This window comes from Streptopelia decaocto, assembly GCF_964273445.1.
Source record: "Streptopelia decaocto genome assembly, chromosome: 2".
Classification (NCBI taxonomy): domain Eukaryota; kingdom Metazoa; phylum Chordata; class Aves; order Columbiformes; family Columbidae; genus Streptopelia; species Streptopelia decaocto.
Window position 1 is genome coordinate 123175249 of NC_138655.1, and position 18842 is coordinate 123194090.

An 18842-nucleotide genomic window follows, 5' to 3' on the forward strand; every position below is an offset into this window, starting at 1 on the left:
AGTATTTTACCACCCCCATTGTAAAATACTTCTTCATTGTGTCCAGCCTCAGTCTTCCCTTCAACAGTCAATGGTATGTTGACTGTTAGAATTCCCTGTGGCCCATGTGTTAGGTCTTCTCTGTTCTCTCCATGTGAAATTGAGCTGTTAATAGAAAGTTGTGGTGCATTTCACAGAGTTATACTATACAGCAAAATAAGTGTGGCGGTGATAGGCATTTTCTAAAACTATTAACATAATTATTCCTTCATTAAAAATTATTTCAAGAAACAAAATAACACCCAGTGTGATCTGTATACAAGGAGTAAAAAATGCCCTCCCATATTTGCAGTAAACTTTCGTCCATTAGAAATATGCCATTAGACGTTAAATTCAAATCACCTTAGGAAAGCAGCTTAACTCTTCTTTATCTTCAGCAACTTCAGCAGTTTTGCAGAGAGCCACCTGTAACTCAGAGTGGTTCAATAACTACCCACTCATGACCCTGTACAACCACACCAGGGACTAAATAAACCCTACTTACTAGCAATTAAAGTGATTTAATTTAAAATACAATGACAGATGCATAATGGGTTAATTGCAAAATACGTAATTAGCAAATAGGATGGAAAAGGTTAAAAGGTTATGGACTTTTGTTGTTTGCTTGGGAGAGATAGCGAAAACATCAGTGATTAAACTTTTAATTTCTGGGCCTGATTCTATTTATTGTTAGCTGTAAATGAGGCAGCAAACAAGAAGAGAGGTTTAAAAAAAAAAAAAAAAGAAATCACTGCTTTATTGGACATACTGAAAGGCCATTGTTAACACTGAGGCTATGTGATCTGTTTCCAGTCTGCACCCAAAAGTAGGTTTGCATCTATAATGTTTCTACTTAGCGCTAGGATATATGCTGCTTCTGAGAAGAAGTAGACATCACGTACCGCTGGGGCCCCAGCGAGGTCAGGAAAAAGAGCACACCTCTCAGGAAACTGCCTTCCTTAGAGAGTAAATGGGTGAATTATTTATTTGGGAATATGCCATAATGTGTTTGTTCTGAAAAAAAAAATGAAGATAAAAAGGAGTAGGACTTTAAATAAGATCATTTCTGAGCTGTGAAAATCCTCAGCTGAAAGCCAGTTAACTTCATGTGGTGCTGGTCATATATGGGGGCACAAGCAATTTTCTGTCAAAATTAGCAAAATAAGAGCTTCTATTTCATTTTCACAAGTATTATTCCTTCTCTCCATGACTTCTGTCTGCCCAAAACCATAAGCAAATAGGCCTTTAGCTAGTTTTAATACAGTCATATTTTATGACCACCAGCTTATTACCAGGTAACTTGAAACTCTTTATTCATTTATAATAATTATAAATATATTTATGTATGTATAAAACATGTGGGTTTTATTTTGAAATTTCAGAGGGAATGTTTGCAGAAAGCTTTCTCCAACTTGAGCCTAATTGTTACTGAAGTCATTGAATTTTTTTCTTTTGAAAAATAAGCTTTTCGGTAAACCTCAGAAATAGAAGTATGGGCTTCTCTGTTTCAAAATATCAATTAAAACCAGGCAGGAATTCTCTTTTTTACATAGAGCTGCCCTCTAACCTAATTATATGTCCACCAGTAACCATTAGTGTAATTTAACCAAATTTCCCATAACAGTCACATTCTTCCATCATCCCTTGCTCTCTTTTGAGCATGGTTATCATGTGGCTCACTTGCTTGTCACTTCGCCAAGCCATCGTTAACTCTCAACTGATATATGTCAGTCCAGCCCCTTAATCATTTAACTTTTCTTGTCTGTTCCCCCTTCTCTATTATTGATACTTTTTTTTGTGTTTCTGTTATGCCCTCATCATGCATCCACAGATATGATCTGCTGTACAGGTTGACATAAAGTCTCAGCCTACACGTCCAAAAATGCTCTGTCCCCTTTTTGGTGCGTATCTCACTGTCAGCGCCTGTTTGATGCCCATTTCCCTTGAGCTGTTCCTGCAGGGGCAGGAAAAGGCTTCAGGACCACCAGTTCAACTTGTAGAAAAGATGTGTGCAGATTTTTAGCTAATCTTTATCCCCCTACCATAGGTTTTGCTGGCTAGTACCTTAATTTTATTGAAAATAAGCTTCTTCAAAGTTTTCCCCCAGTTATAATGGAATTTAAGCCATACTTTTCAGGTCTGGAATCTCTGTTGAGCACTTCAGAATTCAGTGGTTTTGCAATTCAGCTATCAGTCTTTAGGACAAATAGATTCAGGTTTGAAATCTCATCAAGTCACACAATATGCAAAGCCTATGAGGCTAAATCCATAGCTGTAACAGCATCTCTTGTGTTCCTTTCCAAGGGTTTCTGCAAAGTTCTATGTATTTGCACACTGTAACTAAAGGCCTGGAATATAGACAATGATTTTTCAGTATTTAGAATTTATTTTTTAAACCAAGTGGTGGATCTCTGAAGCTCTGGTTGAGAGAAGCAGAAAGCCTAAAGCTGCATTAATTCTGCTGTTCGTATCTGAAACCCTGAAAATAACTCAGACAAATGCCAGTACCAATCTTTAGAGTAATACTTATCCCTATTCAGAGTGACATTTGTAGTTTAGAACATACTCATTTCTGCTTCACTGATTTTTTAGGCCTGGCATATATAAGATGCATTGACAAAATGCATTCTTGTTAACAAGATTCATCCAGGTACCTCCCCTCCTGACATTTAGAAAACATTCTTTTTCTTAATCCATTGCATCATGAGGGTGGAAAATCACCAGTTTCAATGAAAGTCTCTGAAATTGAGTATCTTTGGGATTATCTGATGTTAGTCAGTTGTAGAGATTTACTGGGTAATTCAAGACAGCCTTCACAGTAAGTAATAAGAGAAATTAGCATTGAAGATAAACTGTTCTCTGTTGAAATTTCAGGGAGAGATGATGTTTCCTGAGTTGACAGAACAAAACAGAAAAATAAGACAAGTTTTATGTAAAAGCTCTTGTCTAAATGAAACTCCCATGCTCTGGAGAATGAACATGTAAGCCATGAAGTGTCACACAGGCTCTTAAAAAAACACAGGAATAATCACTTAAACACGAGGTCTTATATATTATTCCTTTTGCTTTTCTGTCATCCCTGGCCCTCCAGGATCCTTGCCCAACTGGATATTTATGCAAGTAAGTAGAGGTCTTTCTGAATTAAGGCCTACATTTCTAACTATATAGACGTCACTTAATGCACAGATCAGCTACTCTTTGGCAAATCTGGCTAGCTTGCACTGGAACCCTTCAATGTCAACAAAGTCCCCCACAGGGAATGAAATGCTGGTTATCAAAATAGTGGCTGAACAGGCCTCCTTCCAGTTCTGTGCTCCTCTCATGCCCTCCTGTGTACACATGCAGTAGCCCAAAGCACAGTGCTCCAGAGCTGGCATTTCTGCAAAGGGATGAAGGAGAGCGAAGAGGAGGCTACAACCCACTATGCTGACAGAGTTGTAAGCCAAATATAAGCAGATTTCTTAGATCCTTTACTTCGTAGGGCCAGTCAACAGCTCCACACCGTGACAATAAGCGATTTGAGATTACTCTGTGAGATGACATTACTAATTTCTGTAAATACAGGGGGAGAGAAGCGTTATGTACTCAGGTTTCTGCTTGATGCCCAGGTGGTTTAAAGGTAATGTTAGTCTTCCTCTGCTTGCTTTCCATGATACCTATGAGACTGCCTTTCTAACGTGTTCAGGCTGCTGGGAAACAGACAGAAATACTGAAATGCCTTTCTTTTTGGCTATGATCAAACCAATTGTTATATTTTCCATTAGCTTATAAAGGTTAAATTTACCCAAATACAGTAAGACATTAAGTTCTCATGAAATCATAAAAACAACTTTTATCTTGCTTTTATCTTGCAGTATTACGTTTTGTGGTGCTGTGCCTATTTTCTGCAGATAGGTTCAACATCTTTGTCATTCATCCTGTTCTGCGAGAACCGGAGTCCTCGCTGGTGTGGGACTAAAGGAGGAATTACTTTGTCCATCTAAATTAACACTGTTCATCCTGCAGTTCTGCTTACTGAAACACAAGTGCTTTCAAAAACATGTCAAGCAGTGAGCTCACTGTTATAACTTCCCAGGCATATTGTCTGCATATTATAATTTTCTGGCTTTCACACTTCAAAATAGCTGCTGATACCTTCACAGAACTGAGCACATATCATATTATGGTCTGATCCTGCCTGATGCAGAGCGTCCATAATCTTGAGTTGTTAGGTCTTAGCAATTTGTAGAGTATTTAAGAAGCAAGTCAAAATAGGAAATTCTGAGCATGTTCTAAAGAGCACACGTTGAGAGTATCAACTCTTTGTGAGAGGGAAGGAACGGCATTACACAGAACTACTGGACATCCAGATTAGAAAGCTCAGTAGCTCCTTGCCTTTCGATCAAGTGCTTCAGGGTAGACTGCAAATGTTTAGGCAGATAGCGCACTGTGGTTTAGATTTTATGCTTTATTGCACATTTTTATGTCCTCATGAGTTGAACTACACTAACGGTAAAAAGCATTAGTCAAAGTCTGCTTCTGAGCTTGTGCCTACACTCCAGTTCTGATGGGGGCTTTTCATTAACCCTATGTATAAAACTAGATAGATTTTTATTTCTCATATGATGCACAGTTGCGCAGTAGGTTTTATATGGGAGAGAATACTGCTTGTTCATTATATGGGTATCATGCACCATAAGCCATAGCCTAGTAGAGTTTTCATGAATATTTGTTAGTAAAAAACCCTCTGTATGACCTTTCTTCTAAAATACTAGTTTTGCTGTCCTGTTAAATATTGAAATGTTAAATATTGAAACAAATTTAAAAGTTCAGTTAGACATCAATATAGCCTATAGGTTACCTTTCATTTTTTCTGATGTGGGGTCGCTACTGCAGTAATGGTACTTTTTGGTACTTTTTTCACAGTATCACAGTATCACAGTATGTTTGGGATTGGAAGGGACCTCAAAAGATCATCTAGTCCAATCCCCCTGCTGGAGCAGGAACACCTAGGTGAGGTCGCACAGGAACATGTCCAGGCGGGTTTTGAATGTCTCCAGAGAAGGAGACTCCACAACTTCCCTGGGCAGCCTGTTCCAGTGCTCTGTCACCCTCACTGAGAAGAAGTTTCTTCTCAAATTTAAGTGGAACCTCTTGTGTTCCAGCTTGATCCCATTACCCCTTGTCCTATCATTGTTTGCCACTGAGAAGAGTCTGGCTCCATCCTCATGGCACTCACCCTTTATATATTTATAAACATTAATAAGGTCCCCCCTTAGTCTCCTCTTCTCCAAACTAAAGAGACCCAGCTCCCTCAGCCTTTCTTCATAAGGGAGGTGCTCCACTCCCTTAATCATCTTCGTTGCCCTACGCTGGACAAAACGCTTCACTAAAGATGAAGGTAAAAGTGAAAGCAATTTTTGCAGAGGGAGCTTCCAGAACAAAATATTCAGACAACACATCCAGTAATTCATCATCCCCCAGCCAAGGGGGTGGGATCCCCCAAGAAAAACAAAAAGTGCTATAACTTGTGGCAGGGCAGAGCATGAGGGTCCAGCATCCCTCATCCATTCAGTCTGATTGTGCCAGAGCTTTCTCCTGCACCCCATTACAAAACCTGTGTGCTCTGCTCTCCCGCTCTGCACCCTCCCCTGCTCCCCACTACATCCCAGGACCTGGGTGGGCTTGCACCTGCCCCCAGGTCTGTGAGCAGTCCTCCCCTCCTCTCAGCACAAAGCTTTTCTCCTTGGAGGCAGCCCAGCTCCCAGTGAGCCAGAAACAGTGAGTGTTGTGTAAGAGTGTTGTATAAGGGTGCCGGAGATGAGCCAGAGATAGGTATCTGGCGTTGCAGGTAGGGTTACAGGAGGGACTTGTGCAGATGAGCCAGGTCGCCTCGTGGTTGCCCCTCTGAAAAGGGCATGTCAGGGAGTGGTCTGGTGAGGAGCAAGTAGCTGGGTGGCTTGTCAGTGCTTCTGAAAGGTGCAGAATCCTTCTTCCCACCCGTTCCTGCCTTGAGAAGAGACAGGAGGCAGCAGTGCTGGTCCCTGGTGCTGCCTGGGGCAGCTGCTTGCTGAGTGGGAAGAGAAGCCTGAGACTCACCAGGAAGCATTCGGTTCATGATACGGACAGGGACTGGGATTCAAACCATGAAATTACTGTGCCCCTTGCCTCAAGGGGAGGCACAACCACCACCTAAACCAGAAGCAACAGAATAAGATTAAAAACACCTGCCTAGGGTTGGACTAGATGACCTTTGAATGTCCCTTCCAACCCATACTGTTGTGTGATTCTATGATCCCTGAGCAGTGCGACCCTTTTTCATACCCATTGGTTAATCCAATGCATTTGTGTGAAGGAGGAGGCACTTTGTGAGGATGCGAGAATGCTTAACCACAGTGATTAATGTTAATTGGTTAATTGCCTTTCGTTATGGGAAAAGAAAGTAAGTGCAGTAACTGGCAATATGGCTTGACAGTGTTTCTAGATTGGAGAATGAAGCCTGAGAATTAATTCTGAATATGACTTTGTCAGACCAGTGGAGATTAAGAACCCAAAGATGTCTTTCTTGATTTTGGGCAAAATAGGAATATTCTTTTCCTGATGCAGGACCATAGATCCAAAACACAACTCAGTATCAGAATAGAATGAGCATTTTGCTACTTTTATTTGAGATATCCAGTGTGAACGTGAGGAGCAGCTAAAACAAAACAAACAGAAAAAAAAAAAAAGTGGGGTTGAACTTGAGTGATGGAGGAAGAGCACGCTGCCTGGTCTGCTGCCTCCACTCTCCGGCGGGCTGATCACGCGGGATGTGAGACAGCAACCTCTCAAGTTAGCGCTGCCTGCTCAGGGCTTGTGAGTCAAAGCCATGAGACCTCAGCAAGCTCTTTGTGGGCAAATGAGCGCTCAACGCACAGAAGATAATCTAATGAAGCCTGCTTCCTGTGATGTTAGCAAAGCTTAACCATGAAAATTGTGTCACTTTTGGCAACTTATTCTGCAGTTTCCATGAAGAGTCCCAGTCATTTTTGGCCTGATGCGGCAGAGCTTCTCCTGTGACTCATCCACCTCCTTCCCATTTGTGTCTGTTCACCTACTTTTTAGTTGTAAACTCTGAAAAAGAATCTGATTTCCTCCAGCATCTTCCGCATCTATGCCTTCAAGAGGAACCTGCTGTAATTATTGTAGACACCACTTATTCTTCTTGCTCATGTAAAGTAGCAGCCATGCTGGGCCTTCAGAAGACAGCCAAGGTTTTGGGTGCCAGAATGGATAAATAGTTCTGTACTTCCACTATTCCACCCATGCGCCACTTTCCTTAGAGGAAAAATAGAAAATCTCTTATGGCATATAAAGTGCAGGATAAAAGCATCCTTTTGAAAACATTTCTGATACATTTGGAATGATTATTAAAATCACCATCAGGTACAAAGCAGGAATTACACATGGGCTCATTTACGGTATATCTTTTGGCAGTTAATAAATCAGCTTAGTGGAGATGCTAGATGCATGAGATGCTGTACATTCCCACTGCAACAGCAAGACCTGCCCTGAGAAACTTATTTTCTAGGCGAGTATGAAGAGAAAAAGACGGCACACACTCTCCATTTTAAACTGTGGGATGCAGGAAGGCTGTGCCAAAGCCAGATACATTAGTGTAATGCTTTAAACAAAAGACTATCTTTTCCTACAGTCATTTCGTAATTAGTTTTTTTACACAAGTGACAGCTGCCTTCATGCCAAGTCCTAGTCTCATCAGGGAAAATGGCAAAACTCCCAGGATAGCTAGAATTTTTCTCTTTATACAGAATTCATTGAAGAACTTTGTATTTCTCCTTTTTAATAGACTGGCGCAAACCCAATAATTTAAGGATTAGTAACTAATTATTTACAGGAGGGGCAGAATTTTTATTTAAACCACTCAATTGTTTACTTCAAGAGCACTTGTGTGTCACTGAGTCACCAAACCACAATTAAATTCTGGGAAATGTCTTATTGTTGAGGTTCACAGGGTCCCATGACATGGTGGGGTGGTTCAGAGTCTGATTTTAATTGAAGGCCTGATCTAAATTTGTATCCTCTTGAATCTCTTGATTGACAGACTGTGAAGGATTTTGAAGTTCCACAAGATGTCAGTAGCAGAAGAAAGGTCTTGTGCTGTCATCTCTGGCTGGGTTGTTTGTACATGACAAATATCAAGCAGAGTATTTTCTTTTCCCTAAAGAGTTCAAGGAGATACCGTCTTCTCTGAGAAGAGCCCAGGCGAAGTCTCTTGGGTGGTTTGCTTGGAACAAAAGACAAGGAGATAAAAATACATTGCAATGTGTGTGCTGGAGGATATTTTACCAGTTCCCTCTGTAAAACTTCCAGTAGGCTTTACTTTGCACTTGCTTTACAAATACAGTAAACATGATGGGGTGGTTTTTTTTCCCCCTTTTATGTGTGTGTGTTGTTTTTGTTTTTTTTGTGGTTTTTGTTGTTGTTGTTGTTGTTGTTGTTGGGGTTTTTTTGGTTGGTTAGTTTTTTTTTGTTTGTTTTTTTTTGGGGGGTGTTTGTTTTGTGTGGGTTTTTGTTTTGGTTTGGTTTTTGTTGTTTGGGGCAGGGGTTGTGTTGTTTGGTTGTTCTTTTTTCTTTTTGGTGCGGGGGTGTGTTTTGTTCTGTTTTGTTGGATCCCGAAGCAATTCTGAACCTTGGAATTGCAATTAATTTAAAGATTTACCAGACATGCCCGGCTAATGTAATGAGGCATGAAGTGATGACAAAGATAGCGAACACATTACGGAGGAGATAATGGAGCTGTTAATTCAGAAGGTGGAGATTTGCATGGGAAGACATTCCCAACCCCCCCGGCCCGGTACTGCAGTGCGGACGGCGGGGGGGGGGCGTGGACGGGACTCTTCCCTCCGGGCTGCTCCCGCGGAGCCGCCAGGGGGAGCCGCCGCACCGCACTGCGCGGCCCCGCGGGGTCGGTCCGGGGGGGGGACAGGGGACGGGGGCTGCTTGTGAGAGGGTTTGTGGAGCCTGCGGGGGCTGACTCTGAAGTCTCAGGTGTCTCAGCTCCCGGGAGGGTGTTCATCCCTCGCCGGTGTAGCGCTGGGGCGGGACGGGGTGGTGAGCTCAGGTGAAGCTGCGTCCCAGATACATTAATTACACGGTACATGCGGTTGCTGCGGTTCAGCTGCTTTCTCATACTAGCGGTGCAGTCTGTGCCTATACGGAGCAGATGTGCTCCGTGTCCTTTCTGCCTGCTGTTGGAGGGTGTTCGTTTCCATGACAAGGAAGGGAATTGCTCCCCGTGTGAGGCCGAGAGAAAATACAGACAAGGCTGTGGCTCTGAATGGACAAAGAGAAATAAAACCTGAGAGTTCATTAACAAAGATTAAAGGACAGTTTCTTAATGTAAGATGTCAATCAGGAGAGGTTCTGCTTCCCCTGTAAAATGTCACTTGCATGCTAACATTATATACATTATAGAATCATAGAATCCTTTCAGTTGGAAGGAACCCTCACGTCATCGAGTCCAACCATAACCTAACCCTAGCACTAAACATACATGTTATTATATATATATTATTATAACATACATCTTTCCTTATGACCAAGAGAGTGTGGCTGATCCCAGGCTGGTTTTCTACTGGCATTTGTGGGGTCAGTTGTAGGCCTCAGTTGTCTTATTTAAAAATTCCAATGAAATCTTGTTTCTGTTCTGGACTAATGCCTTTAGGGTTGTCTCCACTCGGATTGGATTGTTGATGCTTAAACTAGGCAGCAGTTTGGGATCATCCAGCTGGGCACTGTGTTTTGGGGTGAGATGGCTGAAAAAGGGCACATTGGCTGTGATTTCTCTGTTTGAAAAATGTCATAGCGAGTATAAATACAAATACTGCTGGAGGATGATGCTGTAGCTGGTATTAGTGACTTTATTTCCTGACATAAAATTAGCTTGCAGGGCTTTGGTCTGTGATACCAAACAGAAAAGGACTATAGTTATTGTGTCAGTATGTATGTATGGACATCTGAACAAAGGAGGCAATATAAATATTAAAACCACAACTTTAGGGTGCCCAGTCCAGTTCCTTATGGCAGCAGTTATCTCCTTGATAAAACAGAAGATGCCATTGTTCAAAAGTGAAGTAATAAGTACATATAAATTAGTTTTCTACCAAATGAATAAAATTACTATTTGCATCTCAAAACTTTATAAAAGTGTGTAGACTTCTGAGTTTAAAATGAGTGAAGAACTGGTACAACTGTAGACAGAGAATTTTTAATTCCTTTGAATCCTCTGTTCTTACTGAACCTGAGAGTAATAAGGATATATCATTAAAAACTGTACGATAAAAACCAGTTCACTCCTAAAGTTACATATTAGACCTAAGGGAACCTCTGCAAAAAAATGAGGGAAAGTGTTCCATGAAGTGAGCAGAGGCATTTTTTTTTTTCTGCATCAGTAGCCAGCAGCTTTTTGACCTTGCTTCCAAATCCCTGTTATCCACAGCTCCTCCAGTCTCCCAGGTTTTGGACATGACTTGCATTCATTGCCTCATACATTTAAGCAAGGTGTACTGAATTTAATGTGTTGAGCCATCGAACATGGACCGTGGTATCCAAGACCCAAAATGTTCCATCCTGTTTAAATGTTAATGGTATTCTGTAGGTTTGCATTTATGGATGTGTTACATGGGGTTTTTTTCCCTATTTTGGCAGGTGACGTTGGTAACGGAAGAAGAACGAGAATGATTACATATCCATAACTCCCAGCAGTATGTCAGGTAATGATATTTCATAAGAGCATCTATGCAATATTTCTTGCTTTGCTGGAGTGATTATTATTAAGTGTTTACTGCAAAATACCACTTTAACAAGTTCTGAATGCAGTAGTGCTGGGAATTAAAATCTACACCCAGAGCATAGAGTTGTGGGACACACAGTAATCTTCCTCAGCATTTTTCCACTGAAACTTTCATCCTTCTTGTTTTTTCTTGAGAAACAAAGTTGTGTTTTGTTCCAGATGGACATTCCCGCTTCAACATGTCTACTGAAACTGCCGGTACAGTGACAGCTTCTGCTGAGTACGTTGGCCTAAGTTATTTTGTAACATGGACATGTCCCCTGAGGTTCAAAGTGAGACTGTCAGATTCATTTTACATAGATTGCCAAGTACTCTCCAGATAAAAATTGGCTAGGTCTGCAGGTGGGCTGAAGATCCAGAGTTGAAATGGCCATTAGCCATTTTAAGTTCGCTTAACCGTCTTTATCCATGCCAGTTGCAAAGCATTTGAAGGCTGTATATAAGTTAGATGTGTTGAAAACCCCATATATTCTAATTCCAGAAGAGAGTGTCTGAAAAGCTGTACGTATTATGTGGAGATCATGTAGAAAGACGGAAAATGTCAGACTTCGAGAATTTGGTTTAGTATTCTTCAAATTGCGTAAGAAAGGAAAATGTTCTGCTGATACTGTTTGTCAGCACATACTTCAAGAGCCGAGTGCCATAAATGGGACCTTTTAAAAGCCTGTTTGGAAAATGCAGCATGTGCTACATAGGGACAATCATAACAAACAAGACTGAATCCTGGTGTAATGCTCAAGGGACAGTTTATTTTTACTGACTGGGCAGATCAAATATCCTTTCCCCTAGAAGGCTCCCATCCTTTTGTATTGGCCAGCAAGGGGCAGCAGCTGCCTTCACCAGCAAAGCTGGTCTTTTAAGTTTAGGGTCCTAGATATGAGGTGGAGGGTAAAATTCACGGCAAGAAACAAAGTATTGTTTAAATGCATGCCTTCAAAGTAAAATGTATTATTTGATAATATGCAAAGATGTGCCATTTTGAGTTCTGTTTTTAGGGCTTCTTTGCTGTCTGTTGAAGTGGAGGTTAGTCGCAGATGAATATGAGATGGAGGCAGAGGGCATCAGGGCTTCTCGTGGAATGAAGTGGTTGGTGTGTCAGGCTCTGGATGAGCGTCACCACCACACAAGGATCAGGAAGGAGTTAGTATCCTTAGGCTACGTTGGCAGGACCCGCTAGAGTGTTTTTGCATTCTTCTGCAGGCATTCTAGGCATGATGATTTCATTTGGCAAATACCTGTTTTGTAAGATTTTAAAGCATTGACTTATAACTCAGTCTCTCCAGCTCTCTGTCATGCTCTCTTCTGTCTCATGTTAAACTGTGGGTTTGACCTTTTACTACAGGACTTGATTTTGCTGTGGTTTTGGAGGGAGCAATTAGAAGCTTGTGCTATGTGATGGCAAGAGATGGGGAAGGAAATGCAGTATCCTCCCTTTATCCTCACTGTATCTGTTTGGGGAGTAGCTTCCCGTGGAGGGGGTGTTTATGAAGAATTCCCACTAGCACTCTAACCAGACCTGTCTCCCTGGACCTCCCCCTGGCAGGGAAGCTCTGCTAAGCTCAGTGAAACACAAAGCTTAATTGGAAGGACCTACATTTCTTTTGAAATAAGCGGGCAGAACAAATATGTGCAAGGAAAATAATTGCCAGGCAAAAAAGAAGAAAAAGGTTCATTGCACAAGATGACTGTTGGTACAGCTGTGGATGACCAACACATTTCATTATGAGCAGTTTATATTTTCTGTTTCTCATTATAGGAATGAAATTCCCTACATGAGTGTGAATGTGAAAAGAAGCATGGGTGAAAGAAAAATCTTTCAAACTCTATAAAAACTGCATAAATACCACCATCCAGAGCCAGACAGGACTCCTTTCCTAATGAATGAAAATGAAAACTTAGATTCTGTTACTGAGTCACTGGAATGTGAAAGCAGAATTTAATCCAAAACCAAACCAGTTGCCTAAAATAATAGGCTGTATTATTCTGATTTTTTGATAGATAATTTCTCTGCCCATATGTTACATTCTTACTGTAGTAAGAATTATCCTCTCATAGGCACTACCCAAAAGCCTTCAGTTTCTAGTGCAGTCTAGAGGAGTTTTTCTGACAGAAGATTGTAGCATTTGGCCTTTGGTAGTAAAGCTAGGCTTTACTACATTTTGCAGTTACCATAGGAAAAATATTTTGAATATTTTGACATTCCAGTTTTAAAAACACATACTGGTGTGATTATTTTATGGCACACATCTGTAATTGTATGCGCTTATAGCTTTTAATAGAGAGAGAGTTCAAATTTTCCAAAATTATTTTGGGAACTTCAAAGTTATGGGTAACATGGAAAGATTTCACAAGTGTAGAAGCCCTTACTTCAAAGTGAATAAAGTGAAAAATAAAAAGCAAAATGAATGCACCAGGTACAATTTTTGCATGCAGAAAGATGAACTGAAGGGCAAATGTTGAGTTAATGGAGTCCAAACTACTTTTGCTTTTTCTTAGAACATAGTCAAAATGGAGTTCACACAGCAGTACAGGTGGAGTTAATGAACACCTAATATTGGGACATTAGAAGCTGACGAGTGAAAAGCTGGACCTGCAGGTTTTGCAGACACAGTTTTACAGTATACTTTTGCAGTTCTGCCAGTTCTGAGTGTCAAAACTTGCTTTACCAGTTTTATGTGCACATAACTCAGATGATGACCGAACGTTGAGATAACGGGATGCTTCTGGAGAGGGAGAGCTTGGCATAGTGTGTCTTGCAGTGGGGTATTAAGTCTGAGACAGATGCATTTTGTTCTCATAAACTGAAACTCAGTACATCCTGAAAACAAGTGGTTTTCAGATGAGTGATAACACACGTAAGTGTAACAAAGCAATTCTGAAAGTTTAGCTTTCCTGTTTTGAAACCTGATTTTTTTTTTAAACATTTGTTTTTTTTTTATGATGAAGGCTGCAGCAGATCTGATGCTTTTAAAGAAAAATATAAAAATATATTTAGGGAATGTAAGTAAAATATGTTTGGGGTTTTTTTTCAATAGAAATAAGTGGGAAAAGGGACTAATTGGGTGCTCCCCCTATAGTTCACAGCAGCTTTACAATTGACACCATCAATTACTGTCCACAGAGTAATACCTGGAAAAAAAATTATTTTACGAATTATTACTATCTTTAGCAATAACTACAAGTCTTTCTGCTATACATTTGCACAATAGAATAGAAAAATTAAGAAGTTAGAAAGTATTATTTTCTCATTGATAAGATAGTACTTTCAAGTAAGTATGTAGCATAGTTCATTAAAATATTCTTGCCGTTTAGATACTGTAGTGAAGGTTCTGGCTTTAGCATCACTATTCACTGGCAATAATCTTTATTCACTGGCAATATTCTATCACTGAAGGCTCCTTCTGTACATTTTCTCCCAAACTGCAGGCCAAGCCCTGAGACAGATCTTCATCGTACTTTGTTTACTGGAGTGAGAATTCAAGAATGGGTTATAAAAACCAGAAAATAGTATTTGTAGAATACAGTAGATCTCTTTAATTTCACCTTCATGGCAGATGAAAATGGAATGTAAAGAACGTAATAGCTGGATCAATGAAGTCTCCAGCAGCTCTTTCACTGACCTCAGTAAGGCCAGGACTTTACTCTGCTTTTATTTGGAGTTTCATATTTGACGCAGACATTGTGCTTCTACGCTCAAATATTCACACTGTTCTATTTAGTAATGACTATCAAGTTAGGTCAAGATAGGAATTATAATAAAATTAAGTGCTCACATTAGGGAATATAATTTAAATGTCATAAATGCATATTTTCAGAAAGTAGAATTTAATATGCAGTATTTCTTGTAACAGGTCACTCATTTGGAGAAGAAAATTAATCCGCTTTTGTGCAACAAACCCATTTGAAACCCAGTGTCTCCAAGGGTGTTGTGTGTAGTTTCCAAGAACTGGGAGAAGTGATAGGACAGGAAAGGTACCACCTTTCCTTCATGCATCTTTTAACAGTAATGCTTATTAACTTGTAAACTTGCCATTAATTCAAATGGAAAATAGTTTATTGTCTAACATCAGTTGAGACATTATTTCTCCTGAATTTCTATAATGATTTTGCTAGATAATTTAACTTGACATATATCACTGTCTGACACTCCTCGTCTGCCAGACCATGATAAAATCCGACTAATTCAAGTGTATTATTCTTTTAAGTAATGGACTTTTTAGAAGGACAGTAAATACTTTAATATAAGGTTTTATTATGCCAGGATTCAGCAGCTTTGTAATGAGCTTTTGGGGATTTTCAAAAGGTTAACAAGATTTATATTGTGGGATGTTTTTGCATGAAGATATGAATCACTCCGTGATGGCTCTTATTACTTAGAAGCATATTTTTTGAATATGCAGTTAAAAATATCACACTTGGTAAGTTCTAGGTTACAGACATTCTGGTTTAATTTTAACTTTTTTGTTTTTAAAAGTGCTTACTGAAAGTGCTATATAAAACCAAAAGTTTCAAAAGGTGAGTAGTCTGTATAACATTTTGTAATGTTTGAATTTTTTATGCATTTCTTTAATAATGTGTTGGGGTTTTCTTTCCCATCATGGGAGGAAAAAAAGGCTCTCTAAAGAGTTGGTTTTTTCTTTAGTTGAAACATGAAGATCTTGTATCTATGTGTTTCTAAAGGTGTGTAAGTTTAATATTTACAACTCAGGGATACCTGCTGTATTTCCAGATGAGATACACACATTTAAAAATAAAATAAAATAAAATAAAATAAAATAAAATAAAATAAAATAAAATAAAATAAAATAAAATAAAATAAAATAAAATAAAATAAAAATCTGGTTAGATTTCACAAGGAATAGAGAAAACAAACGTGTGGTTTTTTAGCTTTGCAACATCTGCTAGCCGTTTCTTAAGTATGCTTCCTCATGTTAGTGCTGATATTTTTTCCTTTTATATTTTTTTTCAATAATCCATCAGTATACTTAGTCCCTTTCTACAGTAGGTTGTTGCATTTTTTTCTTTTAATAGAGATGCTTCCTTTTATTAACTTATCTTTCTGAAATTTATTTCTGATGGGGGCAGACTGTTGTGTTTGAAATTTTGAGCGTCATTCTTAGCCTGTGTAGCACTGGGTTTTACTGCTGCCATCAGTTAGGAGTGCATACTGTTGCCAATGTAAAAACTTGGTTGTTAATTTCACAAGCAAAAATAGTTAATTAAAGAACCCAAAAAGTCCTTGTGGTTTTTATCCTAAGTATTCTCCATTGGCCTATAAAATAAAACACTTGCCTGTGCTTGGCACAGGAGTTGCAACCTGCCATTTCATGTTCTTCCTAAGCCTGAGCACAGATGCCGCTCAGTTCTTCTGATGGCTGGATGTCGGAGCAATGAACTTACACTACTTTTCCTTGATATACAGTCCTATATGTAGAGAGGACGGTGATTTTTTTTTTTGTGCCAAATATAAAGCTGTTGATGAGCTATAGGAAAGCTACTATCCAATCAGGCATTTTTCCAGTTATTTCTGTATAAACAAAATACCTTTTACATTCCCTAAATGCATTTCTGATGGTGTTCTTTAAAAGCATCAGGTTTGCTACAGTGTTTGTCATAAAAAGAAGGCAAACATTTAAGGAAATATTTAAAGGTTGCAAAACATGAAGGCCAGACTTTCAGATCTGCTTTGTTATGTATGTGATCACATGTATGAAAACTGTTTAGACCTGTACCAAGCTTCAGTTTATTTCAAGTTTCAACAAACTATCTCCTCATATCCCAGTTTTTCTTTCTTTTTGAAGAAGCCTTTGCATTATTTGGGCAAACTTTATGTGTTTATTTGTTGGGTTTTGGCTCTCACAAGTTATATATTTGTCAAGATTGCAAGTTTTTGTACCACTTTTTGTTTGTTTGTTTACCTGACTATTGCTCAAACCTCAGTCCTTGAACAGGAAGTGTTATTTCAAGATACAGGGTCTCTCTTTAAGCAATTCTAGAACTAAAATCACTTGAACTGTTTCATCATCTTGAAAAAAACAGTGAGCTTCAATGATTTGCACATATCCCCAGGACTTGCTGATAATAAGCAGGGGCCAAATATACTGTCCTCAGTGGGGAGGGGTGGAAAGTCCAGTGTGGGACTGAGGAGAGACCATGTGAATTGGTTTGAAAGCTCATGGTGAAAGCAGTGCCCAGAGCCAAGGTTTTACAAAACGGTGGTAGTGATTTGAAGTGATTGTGGAAGTGATTTGAGTGATTTCCCAAATGGTTTAACTTTAATTTACGCATTTTTAGAGATCTGTTTTATAGTATTTTGATATGTAATCTGGAAATGGTGTTTTGGCTTCTCACTTCTATTTTAGTAGGTTCCCAGGCATTGAAAGAATTGCCTAACATAATGTGAAGACAGTAAAAATCCATTAACATTCCCATATTGACACAAGCAATGGTCTGCAAAATGAGTCCTGGGGAGGTGCATTGCTGTCTGTTGGACATCAAATCAATCTTGGTTTAAAAGAAACAGAGTGAGGTGGTTCTGGACATAAAACAGAGAGAGATACTGGAACTCCTGAATCGGGAGACTGTTAGTGGAACAGAACTCACACATGCTTGCTTTGTTCTTACTCCTCTCTGGGTATCCACCTATGGCTTCTGTTGGAGAACAGTAACCAGGCGAGCCCTGTGGTTTGACCAGAGCTGCTCAGGTATACCTTGGTCTCAGATGAAAAAAAACAAACCCAACTCCTCCCACTTTTGCAGAACTACGTGAAGATCAAATGCACTTAGTGTCTATGTGGCTGTATGGGTTAACATCTGTGATTCTGTGTGTGATTCTGTGATCACCTTTCTACTTACATTCTATATCACTGATTGGTCCCATATAGCTTTGGTCATTAGTTTCTTTCAGTATTTTTATTGTATCTGTAGCTGTCACAAGATTCCATATTCGGGTACACAACTCCTGTTCATTTCTCTAAGGAGAGCATTTGAGCATTTCAGGTGGCCCTTTACAAACCAAAACCCTGAACCATTTGCCTCTCTGCGTTCAGAACCTGCCTCTGGTTAACTTACAGTTGAGCTGTCACGTTCTTCTGGATATTCTTTTCCTCTGATTATTTTTTTCTTACGTTTAGAAATTTGAGCATAATGTCAAGCCCAGGTTCTTGATGACATAAGTATATGTCTAGTATTACTTAAATACTTAATAGAAATTCAGTGTGTTTTTAAAAAGCGATTACACTGGTTCACACTGAGGAGCTCATTAAGATACTGTCAGCAAGAACAATGCTAAAGCTATTACACTGTATATTACAAGTTTAGTAATGTTACCTTTTCTTACACATTGAAAACTCTTTACCAAGTTTATTGTAATAGCTGCACACTCTACTTTCATGTTGATCTAAGCTTTGTTCAAAAGATCGTTTGAAAATGTTGAAATTTAATTTATATTGAAAGACATATTCTAAAATTAATATTTAAATGTTTTACATTTATATTGGCTCTGTTAAAGCAAGTAACAGTACAACAGTCCTGGATTAAAGAATCCTGGCTCTGTTTGCTTCCACACATAGACACATGTGTTTCTGAAATGCTGGAAGCCACCGAGTGGTTTCAGTAGACATGAACAGTTCCACCTGCTAATCACAGCCCCTTTCTCTCCTTGTATGCTTTTTTTCTTGTCATCACAGTCAATTTTACATTTAAAAATTTAGAAAAGAAGCACATGTTCTTAAAGATTTTATTTAGCACATTACGCGAAAAGCATCATTTGCCTATTTGTAAAGAATCTGGCTAGTCTGTATTGCTGTGCTCCATCCTTCTGCTTGTTCAAGGAATACATGAACCTAATTTAAAAGCTGGGAAACTCAACCGATAATGTTTCCTTGTTTGATAAGGAAGAATAAGAAGAAAATGCTATGGTGTTATTTGGGAGAAAGAGAAGGAAGGGAAAGAGGAAAGGAGATGAGAAGAGGAGAAGCAAAATAGAGGAAAG

At 39.3% G+C, this 18842-nt stretch overlaps 1 protein-coding gene across 2 annotated transcripts in view; it reads left to right on the top strand.

Annotated features, from left to right (window-relative positions):
* The window catches only part of THRB (thyroid hormone receptor beta), a 162790-nt gene that overhangs the window by 99902 nt on the left and 44046 nt on the right, over positions 1 to 18842 (top strand). For both annotated transcript variants that reach the window (XM_082045974.1, XM_082045975.1), the window contains exon 3: positions 10705 to 10769. In XM_082045974.1, the coding sequence (XP_081902100.1) occupies positions 10763 to 10769 (7 nt within the window). In that variant the 5' untranslated portion in view covers positions 10705 to 10762. The remainder of the gene's footprint in view (positions 1 to 10704; positions 10770 to 18842) is intronic.